Source organism: Helicoverpa zea, chromosome 20 (genome assembly GCF_022581195.2).
Source record: "Helicoverpa zea isolate HzStark_Cry1AcR chromosome 20, ilHelZeax1.1, whole genome shotgun sequence".
NCBI classification, from domain to species: Eukaryota; Metazoa; Arthropoda; class Insecta; order Lepidoptera; family Noctuidae; genus Helicoverpa; species Helicoverpa zea.
In genome coordinates this window covers 10,455,181-10,480,780 of record NC_061471.1, presented here as the reverse complement: position 1 = coordinate 10,480,780, position 25,600 = coordinate 10,455,181, and the positions used below count along the sequence as shown (strand labels likewise).

The window sequence follows — 25,600 nt, the reverse complement described above, 5'->3', positions numbered from 1 at the left end:
GTATTTTTAGTTCCCAACCGTTCAGAAGTTCCCAATAATATGCACTTAGTAGATTAACAAACACGGTTTTCGATACATATGCGAAACTGAATTTTTGTGTTTTATTTCGCAGCACACAGAAGTATTTTTTCAGTGTATGTTTCGGGAATAGTTTTGCTTGGTCGTTTGTTTTAAGAGGTTCTGTTAGTATTACTTCTAGCGGAGGTGCCATAACGGAAAATCTCTTAAGAAAGTAAATTCAACGCCAAAATTCGGGTGAGCAGAGAACGACGAACGCCTTCGCCTTTATACGTCTTCTTCGGGCCCGACCATTTTTTGAAATACCAAAAATCGTTAACAAATGTCTCAAAGAACCCCAACGCCTCGCCAATTCACTCGTAACAGATCTTTTGGTCATGCTCACCGTACGAATTTGATCTAGAAGAAGGCGCCCGACCTACTAGCATTATCGCATCTCCGCAGAAATTTTCTTACGCCTTGTGTTGATCCAAGATTATCTATACTCTTAAGAGATCCGGAGCAATAAGGATGAAACTTCGTCTTCGACCTTCAGTTAATTAATTGGAAGGACTTGTGTGACACCTGTTTCTTTATTGTTGGGTAGAATGTCATTTGTTTTTTGAAGATATATTGAATGCTTTTGGGATGTACATATGGTCTTCAATTACGGGCTAGGCCTTGACTTTATTAGAGTATTCTTTTATTGTAAAAATACAAAGAAGGTTGTTTTATTTATTTTTGTCTATCTAAAAATAATATTAAGACGTCGTTCTCCTTAAATCGATACTAATATTAAACTGAAATGTGAAAGTCACTCTGCCTATCTGGATGTTGTGCCCAAAACTACTTGACCAATTTAAATGTTTTTTTTATAGTCTCAGAAAGAACAAAAGCTGCTTTTATGCGGATGCTGAAAGTCTTTCCCTCGGGATGGAACCTCGGGTAACAGCTTCAGTATATACAATAATTCGAAACTATGTCGATTAATTGCAGAAAGAACTTGTGTAATCCATTGACGCCGTAATTTCCCAAACATCTTACACCTTCACATTTCACACGTAAATAACAAGTTATCCATCTTTCCAGAGCCTTGAAATATAAAATGCATTAGTGTGAGCGAAAGGTAAGTGCAATGTGTATGCAAACATAACTCGGAGGCGATGTACAAAATGCATTTGCAGACAGGTCGGTGCCGAATGTAAGACCTGACTCACGCTAGTATTTTCTTAGCTACAGGAATTATTTGTAACTTCTGTTAACACTGGTTTTATTAAGAGAAATAGTTCGATAAATTATGAAACTAATTTTATGTATTCATATAGAAATTGGGTTGCAGTAACAAATGCCACTTAGGAGAAATACTCCGAGCATCTGAACAAAAAGTAGCCTATAGTTTTCTTTTTACTAATCGAAAAAGGGCTATCTAACAGTGAAATAGTTTATATAAGAAAATACTGGACAATTTATGTATTTTTTCTTATTTTACCAGTTACAAGCAAGTGCAAAAAATTACTCCACTACACCCTTAAATTAACATCAATTTCATCGTGTTTGGTTCAAAGACCTCCTACAACAATTTTTTCTCAATACAAGAGAACTAGTTATACTAGGAAAAAACCATTCAATTAGGATAGGAAACTATCTTGTAGCCAGCGGTCCCTGTGGTGCTATAAAAATTGCTGTGTTTTCATATACCTACGTGAGAGGCATGGGAAATTCAGGGTGGTCGTGTGTAACGATCCCCTGTGATGACTTAGGGGTGAGCTAAATTAGATGACTTGAAATTATTTGAGTGTTTCCAAAAAAAAACAAATGAGGTTTGAGACTGTTTTGAAGATAGCTGTTGTAGTTTAGCGAATATCACAGTGTCTGAGAGAGAAGTTTAAATGATGATTCATTTATATGCCTAGCCTTTTCCCAACTACATATTTTGGGATCCACTTACAGATTCACTTCGCAGCTGAGTAGGTACCAGTATTTTACATGGAGTGCCTGCCTGACCTTTTCATCCCAACTACTCGGGCAGTCAAAAATATAGAGACGTGTACTATATAGTTAAGTAGTTAGTTTAGTTTAGGTACTCTACTATTTACTGATTCGAAGACAATGAGTAAATAGCGAGCTATTCAAACAACACACTCTTAATCAGACGCATAATTATAATCGCAATATAATTCCATCCCTTTGTTGATCAGTCAATCATTGTCCGGATATCGGTTCTAATTAACAAATAAACGTGACGTAACTATTAAAACTACCCTTTGTAGGGATGAATACTAAGCCGCTTTCTTGGAAACGGATCTCCACTAATTGGGGTAGTTTCGCAAAGATTTTCAGGTGTAGCCCGAACGTGAGAAAGATGTGGGTAGTTCCGAAAATTGGGGAAGAAAAAGTATGGTAATAAGACCGGGTGATCGACATGTGTGGGTTTGTAAGGGAATGTATTAGTAGGTAGCTTCTTTTTCATGGGCTAGTATATCGGAATATTTATAGATCCTTTTTTGTAGAAACTCAAGTACTATGCTTTACTTTTATTTTAACAACATGATTTCATGCTACATATACACTAACGGCCAGTTTCTTCATCAAAAGTAAAAGTCAAAGTAATGTCTAAAGTAAAAGTAGCGGTCAAATTCGTTTTTTCAAGGCTAAAGTGACAGAAAAACTAATAGAAAAAATGAATTTGACCGTTACTTTTACTTTAGACATTAATTTGACTTTTACTTTGGCTTTTACTTTTAATGAAGAAACTGGCTGTTAGAGAAATCATGTGAAAGTAAACCATTCTTTTGATGTGTCAGTGCTAAATCATTTTTAAAACACACAGTTCTACGTTTGAAGGGCTACAAATAAACACACATATTCTGCAAACAACAGGAGCAAGTCATCTGTCAATACATAAATGGAAACAAATGAATACATCGCGCGTTTGACTTGGACGCGACGTGACGCGACGCAACGCGACGCGACGTCAAACGGAGTCGATACATCATAGCGTGGCGTCACGTCAGTACAACGGATCCGTGTGAAACCATTGTTCTAAGTTCAAACGTTATTAATTGTAGTAGTCTTTTGTTTGGTTCGAAAACTTCATAGATTTGGCAAATGAGTTCGGGAGCGTAGTTACAGAGTTTTGTCACTATGGAGAGAATTTTTTTGGATTTGGATTTTTGGATATAACCCAGGCTTATGCTAGTGATAATATAAACCTCTTTTTAGGGTTCCGTACCCAAAGGGTAAAACGGGAGCCTATTGTTTTCGCTCCTCTGTCCGTCCACCAGGCTGTATCTCATAAACCGTGATAGTTAGAGAGTTTCACAGATGATGTATTTCTGTTGCCGCTATAACAACAAATTCTGAAAACTAGAATAAAATAAATATTTTGGGGGGCTCCCGTACAACAAACGTGATTTTTTTTTGTTCATTTTTGCTGGTACGGAACCCATCGTGCACGAGTCCGACTCGCACTTGGCCGGTTTTTGTAAATATTGGTTTTCAGAAAATGCTACTAACTAGCTACATAATGTATAAACAGACTAATGTAGAAATCCTGCGGAATCCGGGAGGAAATGTGAGTTCTAAGGATTGCTACAACTTGGCACTGAGGCAACTTGCCAATCTGGTAGATGGATCAGCAGTTAGAAATGTTGTCCGGTCATTAAACACGCAATAAGAGGTTTTTATGTAATCCCTACTAATATTATAAATGCGAAAGTAACTCTGTCTGGAGTTGTCCTTGAGAAAGATCATAGGATAATTTTTATCCCGGACTGATGATGAATTTATATCAATTCTTGAGTCCATTTATTTACTGGTTCACAGTCCAAGTTTGGTCCAACCCATTTAGTGTCGACACGCCTTATCTCTATCCATGACACCAGTATATTCAGAACCGTCGAATTCTACCGACGGGCTCGCTTTAATCAATCAAGCAGATTCCGACTGTCAACCGAACGTATCGGTGTTTTGTGTTAAAATGATTAATATTTGCGCTGTTTAGATGTTTCTGTTTGTTTGCTTTTGTTTTTGTGTGTATATTAATTAGTATTTTTTAACCTAAGTTTTTAAGAAGTCCTATGGGTTGTAAACGTTGATGTTCAGTTAAAAGTGTCTTGTAATCAGGTACACAAGTCTAATATACTGCTCGAACAACGCATCATTGTAGTGTGTGCATTATCATTCATTTTCAAACTGATTCTTGATCCTGATTAAACAAGCATTTTGCAATGTTAGAAGGGTCTTAGATAGGTCTGCCATCCGTCCGGGTTTCCCCGGATTTGTTCTCGTTTGGAGGCCGTCCGGGGGCCGTCCGGGCGGGGTTTCAAGAAGTGTCCTTTTCATGTAAGGAAGCACCTCATTGAATTTAAGTATATGTTAATAGTAAATGGATTACAAATTAGGTATTATTTTGTTTAAAAAAAATCGTACTGGTTCGGGGAAAAAATGCGATTTACGCCAAAAGTCCGGGTTTTTTTAATGTTTGTCCGGGTTTGACGAAATCCGAGATGGCAGCCCTACTCTTAGAGAATAGATTTCGGGGAACCCAGAAATTCAAAGAATTGTTTTACTTACCCGCATAGCAATCCGTGAACCTGATCCGTATTTCAAAGAAAGGTCCCAGCAATTAGAAACACTTTACTTTTTTACTAGGAAGTATTGGGTCTAGTTACGTACTTCTAGAGAAATACTGATACTGAGGCAGAGAGAGAGAGAGGGAAGAGAGAGACAGTTTAAAAATATATATGAGAAATAATTTATTAATCGAAATCATCTTTTACTGTTACAATCATTCGTGGGAAGTTATGAGTGATGCTCTTTTATATTATATGCGTGACATCTTAATTATGAATGGGGGTACCCAAACCACCTCTTGCAATTGGTAAAGTTCATGAAGATATAGCTAAACCAAAACAACATATCATCATCATCATCAGCCTATCGCAGTCCACTGCTGGACATAGGCCTCTCCAAGTGCAGGCCACTGAGATCGATTTTCGGCTGCTCGCATACCAAAACGATATATACCTAAAGACAATCTCTTTAATGAAAATGCAATTATCAATATACAAAACCCACCAAAACTACACAAAACTTTACAAAATTCACAACTGCAAATTACACGGCTCATTGACGTATTCATATCAATAACGGTCAATAAAGAAATTTTCGCCCGTATATCGAAAAGTAATAGCAATTTGGGAACATAATTGTCTCCAACTATTGACGGCTGACGGCCCAGAGTCGATAATTGTCGGAACATTAATATTCATTGCGAGTAAATCAGTTTACGAGGGGTAAATGGTTTCCGTTCTTTTATTAAAAATTGTGCTCTGTATAAAATTGATATTTTATTTTCAAAATATGATATACGGCTAGATATTTTTCAATTAGACATTTTTATTTTCAAATTTTCTTCATGTACTAGTTGAATACCTCAACTCTTATTTAGTTAACCAGTTTATCGAAGACCAAAGTTATGTGTATTTTTCTGTTCATATCCTTCAGAAAAGTCTTCGAGATTCACTTCCCAAGCTTGCTGAAATCGACAAGCTAATCCACCTTTACCCCCGTGGTACAAATCAGTATACTTGAGTAATTCTAAAAACCATTTACCAACCAAAAGCTACTCTTAAGAAGAATAAGATTCTTTATTCTAAAATCCTTATAAACAAATCTTCTTGAAAAACCGCTAAGACATTGTGATACAAATAAAATACTAAGTACAATACTTCGAACATAAATAATAGTCACCGACCCAAAACCTACCAATAAAAGGTCCTTAACAGCCGATCAAATTAAACTTCCAATGGTCAACTACACATATGTCACATAACTCCTCTTCTTCGCAGTCGGTTAACACGTCGGGGATCACATTAAGAAATAACGACGTGCTATTCTGTCCCCTTTCACAGTCCCTCGTAAAAGTCATCCTACGCTCGATTTTTACGACTCCTATGTACCGAAGATAAGGTTTTTTTCTTTTATTTTCAGATCTGCACTAGAATGTGATTATAATGGTATATGGTGGTGGTTTTGACCCTTCGAAGTTGGACCTGTAGAGCCTTTTTTGGGTGAAAAGGTAGGCTTTATACGGTTGTCCATAAGGATGATCTTTTAAAAAGCAGGGGGTATGTCATATATGTAACCCAAAAACATAGTGCTATATCGTTATGGCTTTGAAAATGCTTTCTGTGGAAACATAAAAAAAATGAGGAAGCAAAAACCAGTTCTTCCTCTTTCATCATAACCACGATTGCAGATAATTCCATAATTAAAAAACTAACATCCCTCATCTTCAAAAGCCAACAACTGCGTCTACCAATGCGGAAAAAAACTACACTGCATCCTTTTTTCAAAAACAACACAGAATAAACTAACAGAATACACGCTGTATACAAAAATGGTATAGACCATCGAGCAAGGAAATTCGAGCGGAGATGACATAAGGCAAGAAGGTCAGACGCCTGATCCCGTTACTAGAACTAACAAGGCGGTCAGATTTCTTGTCGAATCAAGATGAATCTGTCAAAGATTGGTCTTGATTGGTTGGTGATTTGTTTAAAAAAAATGGGTGGGTTCTAAAGAACGTGTATGAGGGAGGAGCTAGTAACGTTCCCAGTCCCTGAACACCCGCATTTTGGCGCGCTACTTTCTCAGGAAATTTTGCGTTATGACATCTCCGCTAGACATTTTCTTTTCCATGGTAGGTATAGGCAGAGAACTCCAATCAACGTGCAGGCTTTATTCCATTAGACAAATGAAGCGCCTCGGAAAACGCGGAACACCATAGGATTATGGTATGGAGTACTATCGCGAGATTGTTTATGTATTTACTTATGTTGAAAGTATTTTGTTTTATTGGGTTCGGTTTAGTGGTGTAGTTTTGATGCCCTTGTGCATAGGTTTAGAATATGATGTACTTGGTAGACAAAATTAAATGATACCATAGATGTATTGCGTAGATATGCATCTAACATACACGCAGACTCAACTACAAACATAAATAACAAGGAAAGATATAATTTTAAAGATTGTACAAAAAGCCCTTTTAAATTGAATATGCTAGTTTTCATTGAGTCTCTATTATCAATTTTGGAATACCTATTTAGATCAATATTTTTGCAATCTTAAGCCAATCCAGCTTCAAAACACTGACGTCATCCTCAACCTCATTTCAAATCCTCATTAAAATGGCCCCCAAGACAGATCACTTCACTAATAACCAAGTTCTGCAAATCTATGCACCGTTATTTAATAAGCCCATTGTCCTATCTGAATGGCTTAATCAGTTGTGGACAATAGCCGATACATACACGGGACTGACTTGAACGTGACCATATATGTATAATACGATTATATCGCCAGATAGCTAAGATGGTACATTTGAATGGTAAGCCTATACTGACTTCGGGAATATCTATGTTGATATAGATAATTAGATGTATGTAGATGATGTTGTTAGCAAGGCAATTTTGAGGGATAATACAAAGGATGAAAAAGTATCTCTAGTAGAAGAGGCTTATCTGTTGTTGGAAAATTGGTGTCATATTTTGTTAATCCTATAACGTCCTGTTTCAGGAAAAATGTGTAATTCGACAAATTTTTCCTTTTTGAGTCTGTCTTTGAATCTTCCCACGCTACGAGGAACTTTGTCAAATCTTTGCTAACGTATTTTATGCGAAAATAAACGAGTCTGTCTATGTGTCACACTCAGGCGATGCTTTCACGAATGATAAAATTGATAAAATTGTAAAGGGGATGAATAGGCTGAGTCTGTGAAAAGGCGCAGTGTGGAACTTATTCTGATGCCTGAAGTTTTATTTAAAAAAAGTGATTAGAAGCAATTATTAACTATGTTCACATATCTCTTTCTCTGAATTTAATGCAAAATAAAAAAGATAAACGAATTTAATCGTATTTCCTTAAACCCGCCACAATTTCTTATATTCCACAACAGTAAACAACCCAACAAAAACTCCAAAGACAGAAATCAAACAAACGTAATGGAGCCAAAGAAAATTCTAGAATTTATCTCGTCGCGCCAGGAGGCTGCGTCATACACCAGCACATCGTTAAAACTTCTGCCCATTCCGACTTCTATCGGAACTTCAGAACCCAATTTTAATGAATCAAAACTTGACTGACCTGATAACGTGAGAACTAGAAACTATTCGTGAGAGAGTTGATGATATTAACAAATTGTGATGGGATTTTGGTCTAATTTTTATGTGTTTGGAATTAGCAGGTTGATACAACGTTGTGTAGATATCATCTAGCTGATTGAAAATTAACTATATGCAAGTAAAGTTTTTCTCGTTCTCTTATTTTGGGAAATTTTAAGACATGATCAAAACTTTCTCTTCCGTGAGCTTTCCATCTATTTAGACATAAAATGTTGTCAAAATCAATGTCTAGCCAGCCTTTTGGACACGATCCCTTTTGACAGCGATGCGGGTGAGTTTTTGAAGCATAGTTTTAATATTTCCTTTTTTATTTGGATATATTATGTAGATTTAATTGGAATATACCTAATATTCTCTATTGTAATTTTCTATGTCTATGTAATTCATAGACATAGTTACTATTATAACTTTAAAGAAAAATCTTACGTATAAATAGGCATCCTGTCCCCTTCTCTGAACCAGAACATTAGCGCGACTTCGCTGACAGGCGCTGCCAGGTCGCACGGTAGTCGCGTCATGCCACCCGGCGCTGACCATACTTGTATCACATCTGAAACAAAATAATCACATTGTTATTAGACTAAAAATTAAATTAAGAAAACGCCAAAGTTCCACCGGAATTCAAAAAATAATAGATGGCGTTTTGCAACGTCACAATAGGTCTACCCTTAAAGAACCCAGATGATCCGAACTTTAAAATGACTTATCCCGGTTTACCCTGAAGTCTTTCAAAGGCTGTCTGTCCACCATGGCCGACCTAGTTGAACATTTTTTACGAAATTTGAGGTTGAAAAGGCTAATAAGAAAATGTTGTAGCAGGAGCAATACCTTTATTATGAGAAAATGATACGAATAAATATTCATTTCTCAAAATTGGCAGTTTCAATAAATTGACTCTTAAATCTTAAACGTATCTACCCTATGAACCAGAACATCTAAATAAAGCAGCGATCGACGCCTCAAACGGAGCCCTCATTATATTCGGAATCACATTCAAAAGATAAAAGATTCTCCAAAGGAAATCATCGGTAAAGTGGGAGGGGGGTTAAAAAAGAACCATTCAGTATTGTCCATCACATTAGTACAGGAAAAGCTCGTGTTTAATGATGGCTCGAGCTTTTGTGTATCCATCCTCCTTTATCCATCCTAGGGGATGGGAATCACCCGCCGCTAACTCGATTCACACGTTTCGGGGCCTTTGATCTCCATTCTCTTTCAATGTAGGCTGTCCATGAATAATATTAGGGTGGGATAGCGGTATTGTTGGTGTATTTCAACTATTCTCGTGAAATCTTATTGGTAATGCGTTTTACTGGAATTGTGGGATCTTTGTCGATATCAAACGGCCAAGGCACTTTTTACTTCTAAATTCTAAAATTAGCTACTCGCCATTCTTAAAGATACTATACCCCCTTCTTTCAAAAAAGTAAGACTGTAATAGTTCGCAGGCTAAATGTTGCCCATTGTTATCCTGTCCAAATAACGCCATAGATAGTAGACACCCTTCGTCGATCCACGTATTTTCACCCTCATAATTTTGGCTCACTATGTCACTTTATAGAGCGTTTTGAATTTTTGGTTTGTCTATATGTATAGGCGATTCACAATCAAATTAATGAGAACTTTTGGATGAATAACTATAGTTACTTATCAAACGACTTTTAACTACAACAATTTTTATGCCACCTTTTATTTGTTATAATTGAAAATTCTATTTGATTGTATCAAACTTCCTTATTTATTGAATTCATTTGTTTCCTTTTAAGCACAATAGGCATGATGACAAATTTTTAAATTCCTTTGTATGATGTAGGTATACGTCTATTTTATATGAAAAATTATTAATTTTAAGAAAATGCGAAGTTTTTATATCAAATAATTGCATTTTTCTCTGTCCACTTTGAATCCGGCGCGAAAACGCTTGTCAGTGTCATGTCGTCACTTGTGACGTCACGACTGAAATTACAAGACGCAAGTAAACAACGCTCATGCAATAATTAAGTTTTTTGTGTTATTAAATATGAATTCCAAAGGGCATAGGTGTTGTGGGGTCCCCCAGTGTAAGAACACATCCAAAACAACTCCTGATAAGTTATTTGTGTACGTTCCTCACAATAAAAAAATACGAAACAAGTGGCTTAAACTTGCAAGGCGAGATTCAAAAGCAATATTGCCCAGGGTACAACTTTATTTTTGTGAAGATCACCTTGATGTAAGTTATTACATAGTTCTCTAGATTCTAGCATAGTTTATAATGCAAATAACTATTTCGAGGTTAGGTTTCATCTCTCATTGTTTTTTAATTAAACTAGTATACTTACAACTACAACTACTACAACTAGTATACTCCAAGAAATGCTCCAAGACCTGAGCAAGGCAAGCCGAGAGGTTGGACTTCAAATGAACATGAGCAAGACACACACAATGACCAATAGCACAAAACGTAGGGTAGAGGTAGATGGGCAAGCTCTACACTATGTCGACGAGTACATATACTTGGGCCAGTTAGTTTCTTTTGACAACAGGCAGGAAAAGGAGATCGACCGCCGCATAGAGAACGCCTGGAAGAGCTACTGGTCCATGAAGCAGTACATGAAAGGGGACCTTCCCCTTTCACTCAAGCGAAAATTAGTCGACATGTGCATCTTGCCCGTCCTAACCTACGGTGCGCAAACATGGTCTCTTACCGAGTGTCAGAAGTCCAAACTCAAGGTTTGCCAAAGAGCAATGGAACGTAGCCTTTTAGGCATTAAACGGACGGATCGCATCCGGAATACCGTTATACGTTCCAGAACAGGAGTTGCTGATGTAGGCCGAAAGGCGGCAACATTGAAGTGGAACTGGGCCGGACACGTTAGCCGTATGCATCCGGAAAGATGGGCCACTATTGTCACCCAGTGGACACCCCAGGATGGACACCGCAGGCGGGGTAGGCCCCGGAAGAGATGGCGTGATGAACTGGACGCCTACTGTCGGGACTGGTGGACTCGGTCGAAGGATCGGGAAGTGTGGAAGCGAGATGGGGAGGCCTTTGCCCAGCAGTGGGACATTATAGGCTAGTAATAATAATAATAATAGTATACTTACATGGAAGTTTTAACATTTCTAAATTCAGCTGAACAAAAATCTTTATTTGATGCCAGAAACTCTCCCAGCATTTAAATATGAATTCCAAAGGGCATAGGTGTTGTGGGGTCCCCCAGTGTAAGAACACATCCAAAACAACTCCTGATAAGTTATTTGTGTACGTTCCTCACAATAAAAAAATACGAAACAAGTGGCTTAAACTTGCAAGGCGAGATTCAAAAGCAATATTGCCCAGGGTACAACTTTATTTTTGTGAAGATCACCTTGATGTAAGTTATTACATAGTTCTCTAGATTCTAGCATAGTTTATAATGCAAATAACTATTTCGAGGTTAGGTTTCATCTCTCATTGTTTTTTAATTAAACTAGTATACTTACATGGAAGTTTTAACATTTCTAAATTCAGCTGAACAAAAATCTTTATTTGATGCCAGAAACTCTCCCAGCATTATGATATCAATTCTAGGCAAATTAGCGCTGTTTGCCTTGATAAATCCGGGCTCCATAACTCGTGTTTTAAACAATTAATTTATTAAAAACAAAGATCGCAGTGGAAGTTCACAATAACGAAATGTGACGTTCGCGCGCTTTCGCGCGAGTTGTTTTGAGAGATGACGTCACGAGCTCTGATTGGTGTTCAAGATATCATGGCGGATTGCCTTATTTCGTAATTTTATTTTATAAAAATACATATTAATCACATTATTAATAAAGAAAACAATGCGCGTTTTATATTCCAAGCTTCAAGTTTAATTTAATAGATATATTATTTTAATGATTTTTGATTACTGTCATCATGCCTATTCTGGGAAACAATGGTTCAACACCCTCAACGACGCCGAAGAAAAAAGAATTTCAATGGCGACTCGGAATTTCATTTTCTTACAATTTTAATAAATTCTTTTGAGGTACCATTGTTTTTACCATGACCTTCTATTTGAATATTCTTCCACGTGGACTACAAAATGAGTTTACCAAGTGATGGTGTGGCCTTGTGCCAAGCTTCCCAAATATTTTTATCCATAAGAGTGACAAACCACTCTTGTACATATTTGACACTATTCAGAATATCCACCACATTCAGCCTTTCCAAGATCACGTCTCAAGCAACACGTGACACCTACGTGTACTACCCAGTGACTGTCAAATCACGCCTTCATTTCAATTACTTACAACCGCAACACAAAAGCCTCGCAATGTTTCCGCTTACGTCATCAAGAAAGAGCACTCGAATTTTCTAGAACACAATATTTCCAAGGAGCTCCTACCAAAAATCGCTTGCTATAAATATTTTAGAAGAACAAAAGCGGCGATATTAAGCCGGTGAAGATGAAAAATGGCGACGTTTCAGTAAATAGTGGCCATGTACATCTGATGGGAGTTTTTCGCCTGTCTCCACACATTAATAAGCCCTAACACAAATTGGAGCGAGCGGCTAATGTGGGTGGTACAAATTGTAAGCTCCAAAAGAAGTCTGAGTCTATTCTCGGAATATGGGAATCAAGAAGAACCTTTTTGGACGAAATAATAACTAAGATTTCAAAAATATCTTAGTCATTTTAAAAATAGTTTTGTTCTTTGTAGCGTGTAAAAGGATTACAGTTTACTGAAGTCTAACAAGATTAAGATTGTTTTAATCAAGTTGCAGAACTGATTGATTAACAGTTTAGGTCCCCATCTTTAGAACTGAATTTATCTATAGAACGCAAAGAGAATGAAGAAAAAATGCTCTGTGTCTTTTTACATCAGAATTTGATAGGTTGGGAATCGAAGCCTTTACTTGTTTTATGTAAATGCATCGTAACATTCGTAACTAACAAAGAAATATCAATTCCCGTAGATACATATGAGGAAATTAAGAATATTCAATTCAAGTGATAAACCAAATCCGCTGTAAGCTTATCCCTCAATCCCATTACTAATAGGTCATAATGTTTACTACCGCTACCTCACCCCTGCCTACATACGGCATTACACTCGTTTGACCGATCTACGGCCTATTATGTTAGGCTATCACCCACTTTGGCATCTGTCCAATAGCTTTAACGGATTTGCAACTTTACACCGTAAAGTTAAAGTCTAAAATTGCAGAATGAAAGAGATAACACTTAGAATTTTTTGACAATACATGGGTCTAGACTAGAAAGTCTGGATGTTTTATTTAGATAAATTGTTAAGCTAGGTGATGAGAAAATTGAAAGAAAACATTTCTGAGAGTACCTAGAAACACGTGGCTAACAGCCGCACGTGTCGATCGATCATAAGGTTAAACAACGCTTGACAAGGTCGGTCCGTGGATAGCTGCATGTCCATCTTGCTATGACGAGTTTCTCTGTGTTTCAGAAGGCACGTGACATGTGATCATCTTTGCTAGTTGCTTTGGATAATCAGAAAGTCTCATAACCAGTCTTACCAAGGGATTTAGGTTAAGAAACCAATAGCATCAAAATGCCATCTATTTATTTTTTCTTAGAATGTAATATATCAGCATTTCAAAGAGTCCTTTCTAATAAATGTCTCCAATAATTAAAACCTTAGAAAATCAAATTATTTTTCTGAAAAAAAAAAATTCTCTTTGAAGTCCAATCCATGTTAGCGGGGCGAAAGAAAATTATTCGCCTTTGATTTCAATACAAATCGTTTATGTTTTTACACTGATCTTTGATTGATGAAAACGAGATTTTTATTTATGATTTACATACGACATCGACGATTTCTTCGTATGAATAAATAATGTTTAATGCATTAATGTAAAGATGCTTAGAGAGTATTTTTTTCGTATCATCTAGTTAATACTTGCTGCGTTTGATGCTTTGATGTATGAGACCCTGATTCATCATTTTACAGTAGAAGTCAAGTGAATAATTTCAAAGTATATAGTAGATATTTTAGTTTTTAAAGATAGTTAAGTTTGTATTACATGGGTATACGTTAAGTAAGTTAAGTTTGTGTGTATGAAGTATTATTTTTAACATCCATTTACATTGTGATTATTTGTTAATATCAAGAAAAATGTTTAGGTACTTTGGAGCAGTGCTAATTTTGACGTGCTTTAAAAATATTATTTTTATATTATTCCTCGTGACCAATGGTACTCATGACAAGCAATGAAAAATACAAAAACTCCTTATACAAATGGCTACAACACCTATTATTTTTCATGACCTACAGCCGAAAATTGAAACAGTTAAACAGAGCTACCCACAAAATAAAATCATGTCATTCGTTTCACAATCATCGCGCCAACTGTACGCACTCATGTTAAAGTAGAACCAATTAAATCTTAATCGAGCTGATCGTTAGCGGGGACTGTAATGACAGACTTTGGTGGACCTCACACTAACACGCGATATATGACAAGACGCATGAGCGACGCAGGGCCTTCTGACCACGCCATATAAGATACACAAACAAAAGTTGTTCAAAGCTAAATAACAATCCTAAACTCAAATGCGCTGTCGCGTTAGTATTGTCTGTTTTATACAAATTCTAACCACGCAATTTTTATAAAACCGTCATCATCTCCCGAGCCTTTTCCCAACTATGTTGGGGTCGGCTTCCAGTCTACCCGGATTCAGCTGAGTACCAGTGATTTAAATCCGCCTATATGACCTCCTCTACCCAGTTACCCGGGCGACCCAATACCCGTTGGTCAGACTTACTGGCTTCTGACTACCAGTAACGTCTGCCAAGGATGTTCAATGACAGCCGGGACCCACAGTTTAACGTGCCATCCGAAACACAATTTTGCGATCATAGTATTCGAACCATACTATTTATCCAAATAGTCAGAAATGCTTTCGATCAGCGCAGTTTTGCTTTGCGGATCATGACACGCGCTAGTGTGAGATCAGCCTAACACCATGTCACAATACCGCCTGATTCATGGCAGAAACATTTTACATATGCACATTATAGTTGACTTCATGCCCTATGTCAATAAGGGTGAGTACTTGTAAGACGCGAAATGCTTATGGATTAATTTTATTGTTTACATTGCCATGTGAAACTGTTGTTTTTACACTCTTTGTTATGCTGTCATTTATATTTTTAATTTATGATTTTGTATCTTTTTTACCATCTATCTCTTCCGGTTGATTTATTTGTGTCTTTAGTGTTGAATCTGTAAGCTTCAATATAGTGTTTAAGATGTACTTTAACCTTGTTTTTGATATTATCTGTGGGCGCTCCTCAAAGCTCACCTCTGTTGTACAAGTGAATTTTTGTGGATCTAAATATAAATCTGGTTATATCCTAATTAAATAATCTGTATTCTTCTTTACCCAAATCCATCTTTTAGTGACCCTATTTCATCTATCTCCAATCAAACGTTTTCCAAAATTATTCAGCTCCGTCAACAAACTTCTGCGCTCCCATAATCTTTTTAAATCGTCCTCTATATTCCATGGAAATTAAACTTTTCCATTCTCCATTTGTACGCCAGTGGACGGATCAACCGGGCTTCGTCCCGTACATTTATTGTGTCCGGGATCCGGAACGATTTACATACGACCTGGGCGAGTAATCCCGGGAATCGTTTGGAGAGAAATCAAAGTTTAGGATTTTCAAAGGGTACGATTTTAAGGATTAATTCTGATAGCGTACCTGGCTTCAGGTGTTTTCCGAATTAATTTTGGGCAGGTTTATTATTTTAATTTTAAAAGTTTGCGTTTATGCTGGTCATGTTTTCAATTGCGTTTTCATTACCACTTTTTGACTTCAAAAACATCTCCTCTTTCTTATCTTGAAACAATTTTATGCTACGAAATATTCCGAAATTATCTCTGCTATATTTATAGTCGCTGTTATCTACTTAATAATAATCACATTCCAATTTAAACATTCCCAGAGTTCAAAGCAAGATATTTTCGCTCGCAATCAGAATTCTCATTGCACTAGCAAGTATTGATAGTGTGTAATTTCGCAGACATTATCTACAAAATGAGATAAAGCTGAACAGAACATAATTACCAAAAACATTGTAACTAACGCGATTCTGTCGCACATTAAGATAGTTTTAAGTGACATAATAACCTTTATTTTACGGCTGCTAATGAAAATTTCAAGTCGTAAACCAAAGTTACGATGGGTATGCCTAGTTATTGATGATTTTATCGCCTTTAAGCCTGACCCCTATTATCCCTTATAAATATAAGCAGGTATTAAACATAACTTTTACTTGTGTTCACGTTAATGTTTGCTTGTTATTAATAGTAATTATAATGAGCGGCGTCAACGAGATCAGGTGTGGTTTCAATTTTAATGGTTTTGGGAGTTCTTAGTTTAGACTTACGGTTTCAGCTAGCTTTCATAGATAACACAGTTATTTTATCCCAGATTGTCTACTCTCCGTACATACACAGAAAGCAATACAGACTGAAATTGTATAGAATTCTACAAACCCTTTCTGATTGTGCTTTAGTTGAAGTATCCGAGAGCTTTCATTGAAAAACCATTCTCAAGAACGGCTCCTTAAATACTTAATTAGGGTTTCCAGAAATAGCCTATTAACATCAACACCGCACTTCCACCCAAATCACGTCCCCAAAAATTCAATCAAGACATTTTCCAACTTTCGACTCGACTTCAAAAACCAATAAATTAAAGAATACCCCAAACATTTCGTCCTAACTATCACTCGACGTAAAATATTCTGACCGTGATGTTACCTATTCAAATCAGTGCTTCTCGCAAAAACCTCCGTGCAGATTGTGAAATATAATTGACGGTTCGGTCCGGTTCAAAACTATGGAGCAGGCTAATTGTGTCCGTGACATGAATATGCATGAGCTCCATCGATCCAACCCGACTAACGAATATGGGAGCTTTCTGAATGATATCAGCCAAATATCAAAATATTTGAGGTGCGGATTTTGAGATTAGGGCTCTGTCGCTTGCTTGGCTATTCGGATTTGGTTTGTTACGATAATTTTGATTGGTTCGTTTTTGACTTATTGGCGTGATTCGATGGTTGTTTGACAACTAGTGTAAAGTTTTATAAGAGCCTCCAACCAAAGGTATATTTGTCTTTGATTTATTAGGGTTCCAGGATGTATTATTCGTAGGGTTTAGTGTCATCAAGTGGGGGTGCTTTTTTTTCCCACGAATGTAGTGCCAAAGTTATATAGATCCATTTCTTTTTGGTAACATGTCTGTGCTGCATTTGCACTCAATGAAAGTGAAATGAAAGTTTGAAGAATAAGTGGGCAATAAAAAGGTTCTTGATCATGATGCTTTGTTAGACAAATGTGACCTAACAAATTGTACCAATAATTTTGCTCTCCTAAAATTATTTTTGGATTTAAACTATTAAAGATTTCCACAGAAATATGGAGTTATATCTCCGGCTAATGCAGTAACGTCCGCCTATTCTACAATTACTGACGGCTAATGATAGTATCTCAGTGGAAATCTCACTGACCGAACAAAGCATATGGTGTGCCTGAGAGAGGAAGCTTTAGGTTTGACATCATGAGGAAATTCATCTATTAGATCTATTTTAATATGAACAAGTTTTGTTTTTTGAGATTCTATATATTGTCATGATCTTACTTCTATTTGGGGTCTTGTGTTCTATTCCTGGGTCGGACTGAAGTGGTTTTAGGGGTTTAAAGAGTCTTTCACAAAACAGCCCGACGTCTGGATTTCTGGATGTTTGTGATTGATACACCCGTGGTACCTCACGTGATTATTACATAAAAAATGAACGTTTTTCAAGGTTCATGCTTGAAGATAGATATAGTTTACAGTAGAACGAACTAACTTTGTTGGGTAAACTCGAGACAAATTGGATGACGCTAATTGATAGATCTGTGGTGTTTAACGAGATAGAGATAATAAAATGGTATAGATGTTTTATTTCACGAAAGCGGGGGAGCCAAACTTTTACGTGTATGTACTTGCACATTGTCTTAGTGTGACTGCGCGATTCGGTCAGAAGGTACTGAGCGCTCCCAAGCATACAAAGATAATGGTGTGCCTAATATTCATTAACACACATATATACCTACGCCTCACTCCCTTTTATGAAATGAGGAACCGGAGGTACTTAATAAATCCTGTTAATATTTAATTTTGAATTCCCCTCGGCCAGAAAAAAATACTTCACTCCATCGATATATATGTACTACGTACTAGATAGAACGTTCCGAACAAAAAGCTTACCACACTGAACTGCAGTGCAGACTATGCAGTGCCCAAAATGGCAAATCAGAGCGATTTTGACACCTGCGTCAGATGGATGTCTATGAAACGACAATTATAAAATAGAAAATACATATCAAGGTATAAACTTACACATATAAACTAATTCGAGAGTCAAGTTAGTAAAATTACACGCTGTTCATGCTATTACAACGCTTGTATATCATACTTTTCATTTATAATTCAATTTTACAAATATGCATTAATTTGTTCCCGCCCGCCATCTTAAATTATGGATTAAGAAAATCGTGCAGAAACAGATGTGCCATAAAACTGGCAGTAGGTAAAATATCAATGAAAACAGACTTCACTTTGTCATGGTATGTTCTTACTTTCAAGAAAAAATAATTAAATTCGCGAAAATTTGTGATAGCCCTCTTAAGAAAAAAAAACATCGTAATTAATATTAAAAACCCTAAAAATAAGTTCCTGGTTTTAATATATTACATGATTTTGCATTCAATTAGATATAAATAAACTTTTTGATATATTACATGATTTTGAATTCACTTAGATATAAACTTTTTGAGTAATGAAAAATGTAGGCAAAATACGAGCGACACTTCTGCAATTAACATCAATGAGGATGACTACATGTCACAATACGTCATCGAGATGTCAACAGACGACATAAGCGGGTAAATTATTTGTATGGATGTTCTTGTCTATCGCTAGAATATATGTCAATGCTTCACTCATACAGGCATAAAAGTATCTCCATTGGTCCATTGTTCATATAAACAAAACACAATCTCATTTCAACATTCTACAACATTCAAATTACTCTTCTAAACTGTCAATCCAGAACTTTCTACTACCAGCCAGCCCTATCCCAGCCACCCAAGCATCCGCGAACATTGTCAGGCGTGCAAAATTAATACATCACAGTCCGTCCTCTATGTGCTTTATCTCATTAACTAGCTGGTTAGTCCACTAGATGATTGAGTATGGTTGCCATGGTGACACGGCAAAGGGGGAAATATTCAGTGGAACGCTTAGGAAGAAGTTCATTTTTGAGAATTTTAAAAAGAACTTTTCAAAATTCTAGGGTCATTCTTAAATCTTTGTAGAACATGTCTATATGGATGTTTTTTCCTCAAAAAACGCACAAAAGTACCAGGTGGGTTTTGTTACAATTAGGCGATTACGTATAGGCTAGTGTTTATTCGGATAAAGGAAGTAGACCTACGCAAAACATTTGAACTGCTGGCGAAAGTTAGTAAATTATAACCTTACGACGCTTATTCTTAGTTCCTTCCTATCCTACTTTTGCTTAGACTGTTTGATTGTGTTTTACCTTTACATCCTAAAGGTATACTTTGGACACGAGCGTCTTGAGACGGACACGCGCTGCCATCGGCTCGAGACATCGCACGTGGCTGATGACAGGCGTCACCCGTATACATTTCCATACTGTGACAAATTGCCGTGCAGGAAGCCTGTGTTCGAATTGTACCTTTACTTGTTTCTTTACTAATACTTTTGCCAGCTACATCACTTGCGTTTATTAAGAGTTCAATTTGATCAGCCGCGATTGTAAGTAACCAGTATACTTACATTTGATGTTTACATCTAAATGACTTTCAACCAAACTACTGAACTGTTTCTACTTAAACCGAAGGGTAACAAAATAACCGTAAATTACAGAATTTAATAAAGACCTAAAGTTCCAAAAATAGAAGCATCGTAATAACCATTTCTAAAATAAGGAATGGTAGTACCCAATATCATACACGTGCTTCGTCAAAATGTCGCAGGTCAAACACATAATAAATGAACACAATAACTAATTCAGAACGGCGTCAAACAATACATACATATTTGTGAATGAGAATGTTCATTTACTGAGATAGCATTCAAAGTTAGTAGACAGTCGATATCTTTGTTCCCGATGGTCGCAGACTCAGAAAGCGGTAGATACGACATTATTTGCATTGTAATGGACTTTTAATTACTTTTTATCTGTGTGTAAGAGTGATTTATACGGAGCGAAATTTATTTTAGGAAGCTGATTTGGCTTGTTAGGTAAGTCTTCGGAAGAGCCACATGTAAAATGAATTTTAAGAAATATTTTTATCAGTTGAATCCTAAAGCTTCAATTTTAAATCCAACTAAAAATATGATTCTCAAAATGACCTGGATATTATTTAATAGAGAGTAATAGTTTTCACAAGTACAACAAGTTACATAGGAATTTGCGTACACGTAATGAGTCTTAACCTGTGGTTAAGACTAATCCTTCACAGCATGTCACTCGATGCGGATTGGCTAACAGCCTGAATGGAGCTGTCGGATTGGCTGGTTCGCATGGTTGCGTAGACTAGCTTCCTGCTTAATGGATTAAGTTAATAATTAAGGGCAGTATTCATTAGCGTCTGATATAAACTGTTTCCATTATAAAAAAAAATCTTACATACGTATTTTTAAAACATAACTTTTTAAATAAAATAAGTAGGTATTTCCCAATTCCCTCCAAAATTGCCCTATCTATTTCTTCTTAACCCTACAACAGGCGTCCGATACGATTGTTCAGAGCACTTCCAAGTTGCGCATTCAATTTGCATCCAACTGTGTTGCAGCTACGTTCATTTTTACTCACAACTGGGACACTGCCTGAAAGAAACTAGCCTCATTGTATGTCCTCCTATTTGCCGCTGAATATGCCACGCGTAGAACAACCACTTTTTTTGGGAGCTTAAATTCCCCAAAAGTTGCCCAAAATTCCGGAGGTTATTAGGTAGCTGGTGCATTTTATGGTTAACGATTATCTTGGGCAAACAAAAAACAATGGCAAGTAAAATGCATGTATGTACAAAAAAAAGTAAATATGTACGCAACAATTTTCATAAATTATAGTAAAAAAAATTATTTTTCCCATTTTACCAACACTGTTAGGGCTCAAAGACAATTTTCAAGTACAAAACACATAATCAAGTACCAACTAAACCTTACACTATTACATCTTCATCTCACTGTAGCACCTTGAAATGTTCTACATCAGAACTTCCTCCTACAAAATGTCTAGTGTAAAATAATTAACGTCTTTAGTTTGACTCATGCCAACATGCTGCGCTTCTCAAATTTTAGGAAATGCTTAATAAAACGTATGCGAAGCGTGAAACGGCTGACGACGGAAATTGCTAGAACGTCACTATTATGTTGCTAAACGTCACTATAGGGTGGGACTAGACGGGCGTAACTCGGAATACTGCACTCTAAATGAGTCGAGGTGTAAGGGGGTAGATTTGTGTTTGGTTTAGCTACTTGAGGATTAGTTGTAGGACTTAATTCTATGTCGTATTTATTGAAACACTCACGATAAGTAACTATGTAAATACATATGCAAACAATACAAAGACTTATCGAATATTGAGTAAACTTTTTAATATGATAGGTTTTTTTAAAGAAAATCTTTATTCCTATCCTATCAAAGTTTTCATTAAGTCTGATAACGGCAAAGTACCTGATCTTTGTAATATGCTTTGTAAACAAACTATCGGCCGACTAAAAGTTTGCAGTATGCGGGAACTCTTGACCTTCATAAAAATTTTCAATAGGTTTTTTCCATGAAAATATTTCCAAATATGTTTCCAATTACGTTTCCAAAATTCTTCGCATCTACATCCAACTCAAAGATATCTAACCAAGTTGCGGACAGCATCTAAACTTGAAACCCAACACCTCAATCTATTTACCCTTAAAACAAAAACGCTCCCACTTAACAGCCGAAACAATCTAAGCAGAATAAATACGATAGCTATACAAGTAGGATTGTAGCAGGATTGTACCAGCTGCGCTTGCCGTCTAGCGGAAATTACGGAACTAGCATTCCGCACCTACCGACTGTCTTGGAATAAAGTCGTGTGGAGTGGAGACTGCCTGTCGTTTGTATTTGGGTTAGTCAAGAGGAACGAGGGAAGTGCTCTTAGATCCTTGGATGGTTGAAGTTTTGGTATTCAAAACAGTTTTTTTTGTTTTTTTTTGTTTAGTAAAGTATGTGTGTGTGCCCTCTGTGTTTTCTTAGCTCTATGTGTTTTTATTGGCGTGTACTTATATTTTTTCTCATTTAAATCCTAAAAATAATATTATTATTTATGCGAAAGTAGCTCTCTGTATGTATGTCTGGGTTCACGTCAAAACTACTAAACCGGTTGAAATGTTGTTTAGAACTTGAAAAGGGACATAAGTAGGCTACTTTTTTCGGGCTTTATTCGGGCACGGCAAAACGTCTCCAAGGCGCGGGGAAAACCGTGAGAAACAGCTAGTATTGTAGGTATTTATTTACATACTATTTACACCGTTTGATATTTAGCCTTTTTCAAATATCTATGCAATATGCAGCTGTGTGTTTGATATGCAGTAACTGCCTATTTAACCTTCGCAAACTCTTGGTATGATTGACTTCCCCACTCCAACGTGACTCCAAATTATTATGCGATTCTCTTAGCATAGTTGGGAAAAGTCTCGAGAGATGATGATTCTCTTAACATTTCTTAACATATTTATCACACAAGACCACCCGTAAACAATAAATTCACATCATATATCACAAATGAATGATACATTTCAAATCAAAATCGCGCGATATTGCAATATTAAAGACGGAGTGGCGATGCCGTCAACTGAGATAAACTTGGACAGACATTGATAATGCAAGTGGTTGCTAAGTGATATCGGAGCTTATTGCGCTGCTGGGAAACTGTTTTATCTTTTAGAAATAAATAAATGGTTTGAAGTATCTTTATGTGATATTTGTTACTTACCTAAATAAAAATCTATACTTGGTAATGGACTATATAGTTTGAAATCGCCAACCCGCATTGAACAAGAGTGGTGATTAATGCTCAATCCTTCTCCGTGTGAGAGGAGGCCGCAGCCCAGCAGTGGGACGATAAAAAGGCTCTAACGGTAACTAGGTAATGTTGTAATGCTAAAGAGATTTTTGTTTGAACGCGCTGATCTTTGAAACAATTGGTATAAATTAGAACATTCGTTCACTGTTCGCTCACAGCCCATTTATCAAGGAAAGCCTATGCTATTTTCTATGAGGGTGCACACAGTAGTTCTCTTGGGACACACGGGAGACTTCTAGAACTCAGGTGACAAGACTTGCTTCAGCCCATACAAACTTTATTTTATCAATAGGTGTAAAAATATTCTCAGCATTGCTAGCACACTCGCCACTAAATAACAATAATTAACCAAAACACCATTGATTACACCACATAATTATCATGAAGCCGACATGCACAGGATCTATTAATGCAAATTAAAGTCAATAGTCTGGCAGTCTGAGTGACATTCAATTACCGAGGCGGCACGCAAGAAGCATTACCTTAAATACTCTTGCATTTTATGAAGAAAATTCTTGCATTATAGGATATTTTTTTATGGAGGAAAAGGAGTGTTCGTGATAATTATGGTTTTGTTGAGTGGAACTGATATCAATAGGCAGTATTTTCTTGCCTGTCATTTGTTGAACTAGTACTCTTCTATGCTTATCTTTACTAACGTTATAGCGCTAAAGAGTTCATCTGTTTTCTTTGGGCACAGCAGTCTCAGGAACTAATGATCACATTAACCTTCCACTTTTATGTAAACAAATAGAAAAACACAGTTATAATATTACTATAGATTCAAAACAATACTTCGTTACTGATAGGGTTCGACAGTTTATTTCTTTTGCTCTCTAAAGACAGGTCAATATAACAATAATATACAGAGCACGTAGGGGTATCAACTAATGTAAGGACCAACGTCTATCACCCTGTGTAAAGTATCAATTCAACAACATCCACCATCCCTACTAATATTATAAATGCGAAAGTAACTCTGTCTGTCTGTCACACTTTCATATCTAAACCACTGAACTGATTTTAATAAAATTTGGTACAGAGATAGAGTTGACCTTGAGAAAGACAATAGGATAGTTTTTATCCCGGATTTTTGAAGAGATCTCTTGGGAATGCGATATAACCGAACTCGACGCGGGTGAAGGCGCGGGTGGAAGCTAGTTCTGTATAAAGTATCAATTCGAAAAACATACTGTAATACAATACGGGTGTAAGTGTAAATGTGACGTTTACATTAGTGTAATGCGATGAGAACAAACTGTAATTTTATATTTCACGGGACGCGTCTCGTGGAAACTGTGAAATATTTATAGTGTAGGTTGTTTTGGTAGTTGGGCTTGCAGTGTAAGAAATACATTTTTAAATATTTGTTATGAGGGAAGTAAGAGGATTTAGGTGAGGAAGAAGATAAAAAAAGGTTAAAAACATGTTGAACGTAACTAACATCGAATTGATTGCTATGGAAACAAAAAAGCCTAAAATATGCTATCTGTTAAATAGAATTATAATAATAAAATTTAAATTCCAAAATCTAACATAATATCTAAACTATCTGGAAAATATTTCATAACCCAGTAATTTATTTTCAATAAAAATTCTGAAAAATAATCCCTAGAACCTTTAATTTAAAACCCAACCCTCCAACAGATTTCCAACTGACATCGAATCAAAAGTGGAATACTAAAAAACTCATCACGCCATATAATTTGATGCAAAAGCATACGTCTGACTTCATAAAATAAAATAAGACATTTGACGCAGACTCCGTCATCTGTACGAGAGGAAATTGCTACACTAGGAACGGTAGAAACGGATGAGAGGAGCCATATTGTGAACCCATTTTCCATTCCAATTTCGGGACTCCCAGTTGAATAACGAGGTGTTATTGAAACTATAAAAATCTGGGAGTTGAGGATATGGCGAGTGGCAGGCTTTAGTGTGGCTATTAGTCCGTTATGGGGACATTTGTTGTGGGAGTATTAAGTCGTTGGACGTATGTACGACTATGGACGTATCATGACTGTAGTAGAGAATACGTTGATTAACAAGGTCGTTGAATTTATGATTTTTGTGACATTTTGATTTTTATTCGTGAGTCGCTATGAAATAGAGCCGATTTCACACCAAATGATGATACAGAATTATCGAATAATAATAGAATTGGACATCATATCTGCTCCGTAAATAATTTCCAATAAATTATTGGGACAAATAGTTTGGAAATTACTCTCTATATTCCGTTTGATCCATACTTCAAGAAAAACCAGTATGTTA

At 36.4% G+C, this 25,600-nt stretch overlaps 1 protein-coding gene across 1 annotated transcript in view; it reads right to left on the bottom strand.

The window, feature by feature from the left end:
• The window catches only part of LOC124640144 (hemicentin-1-like), a 77,966-nt gene that overhangs the window by 36,885 nt on the left and 15,481 nt on the right, over positions 1-25,600 (bottom strand). The window contains exon 2 of the mRNA XM_047177808.1: positions 8,610-8,733. Within this exon, the coding sequence (XP_047033764.1) occupies positions 8,610-8,733 (124 nt within the window). The remainder of the gene's footprint in view (positions 1-8,609; positions 8,734-25,600) is intronic.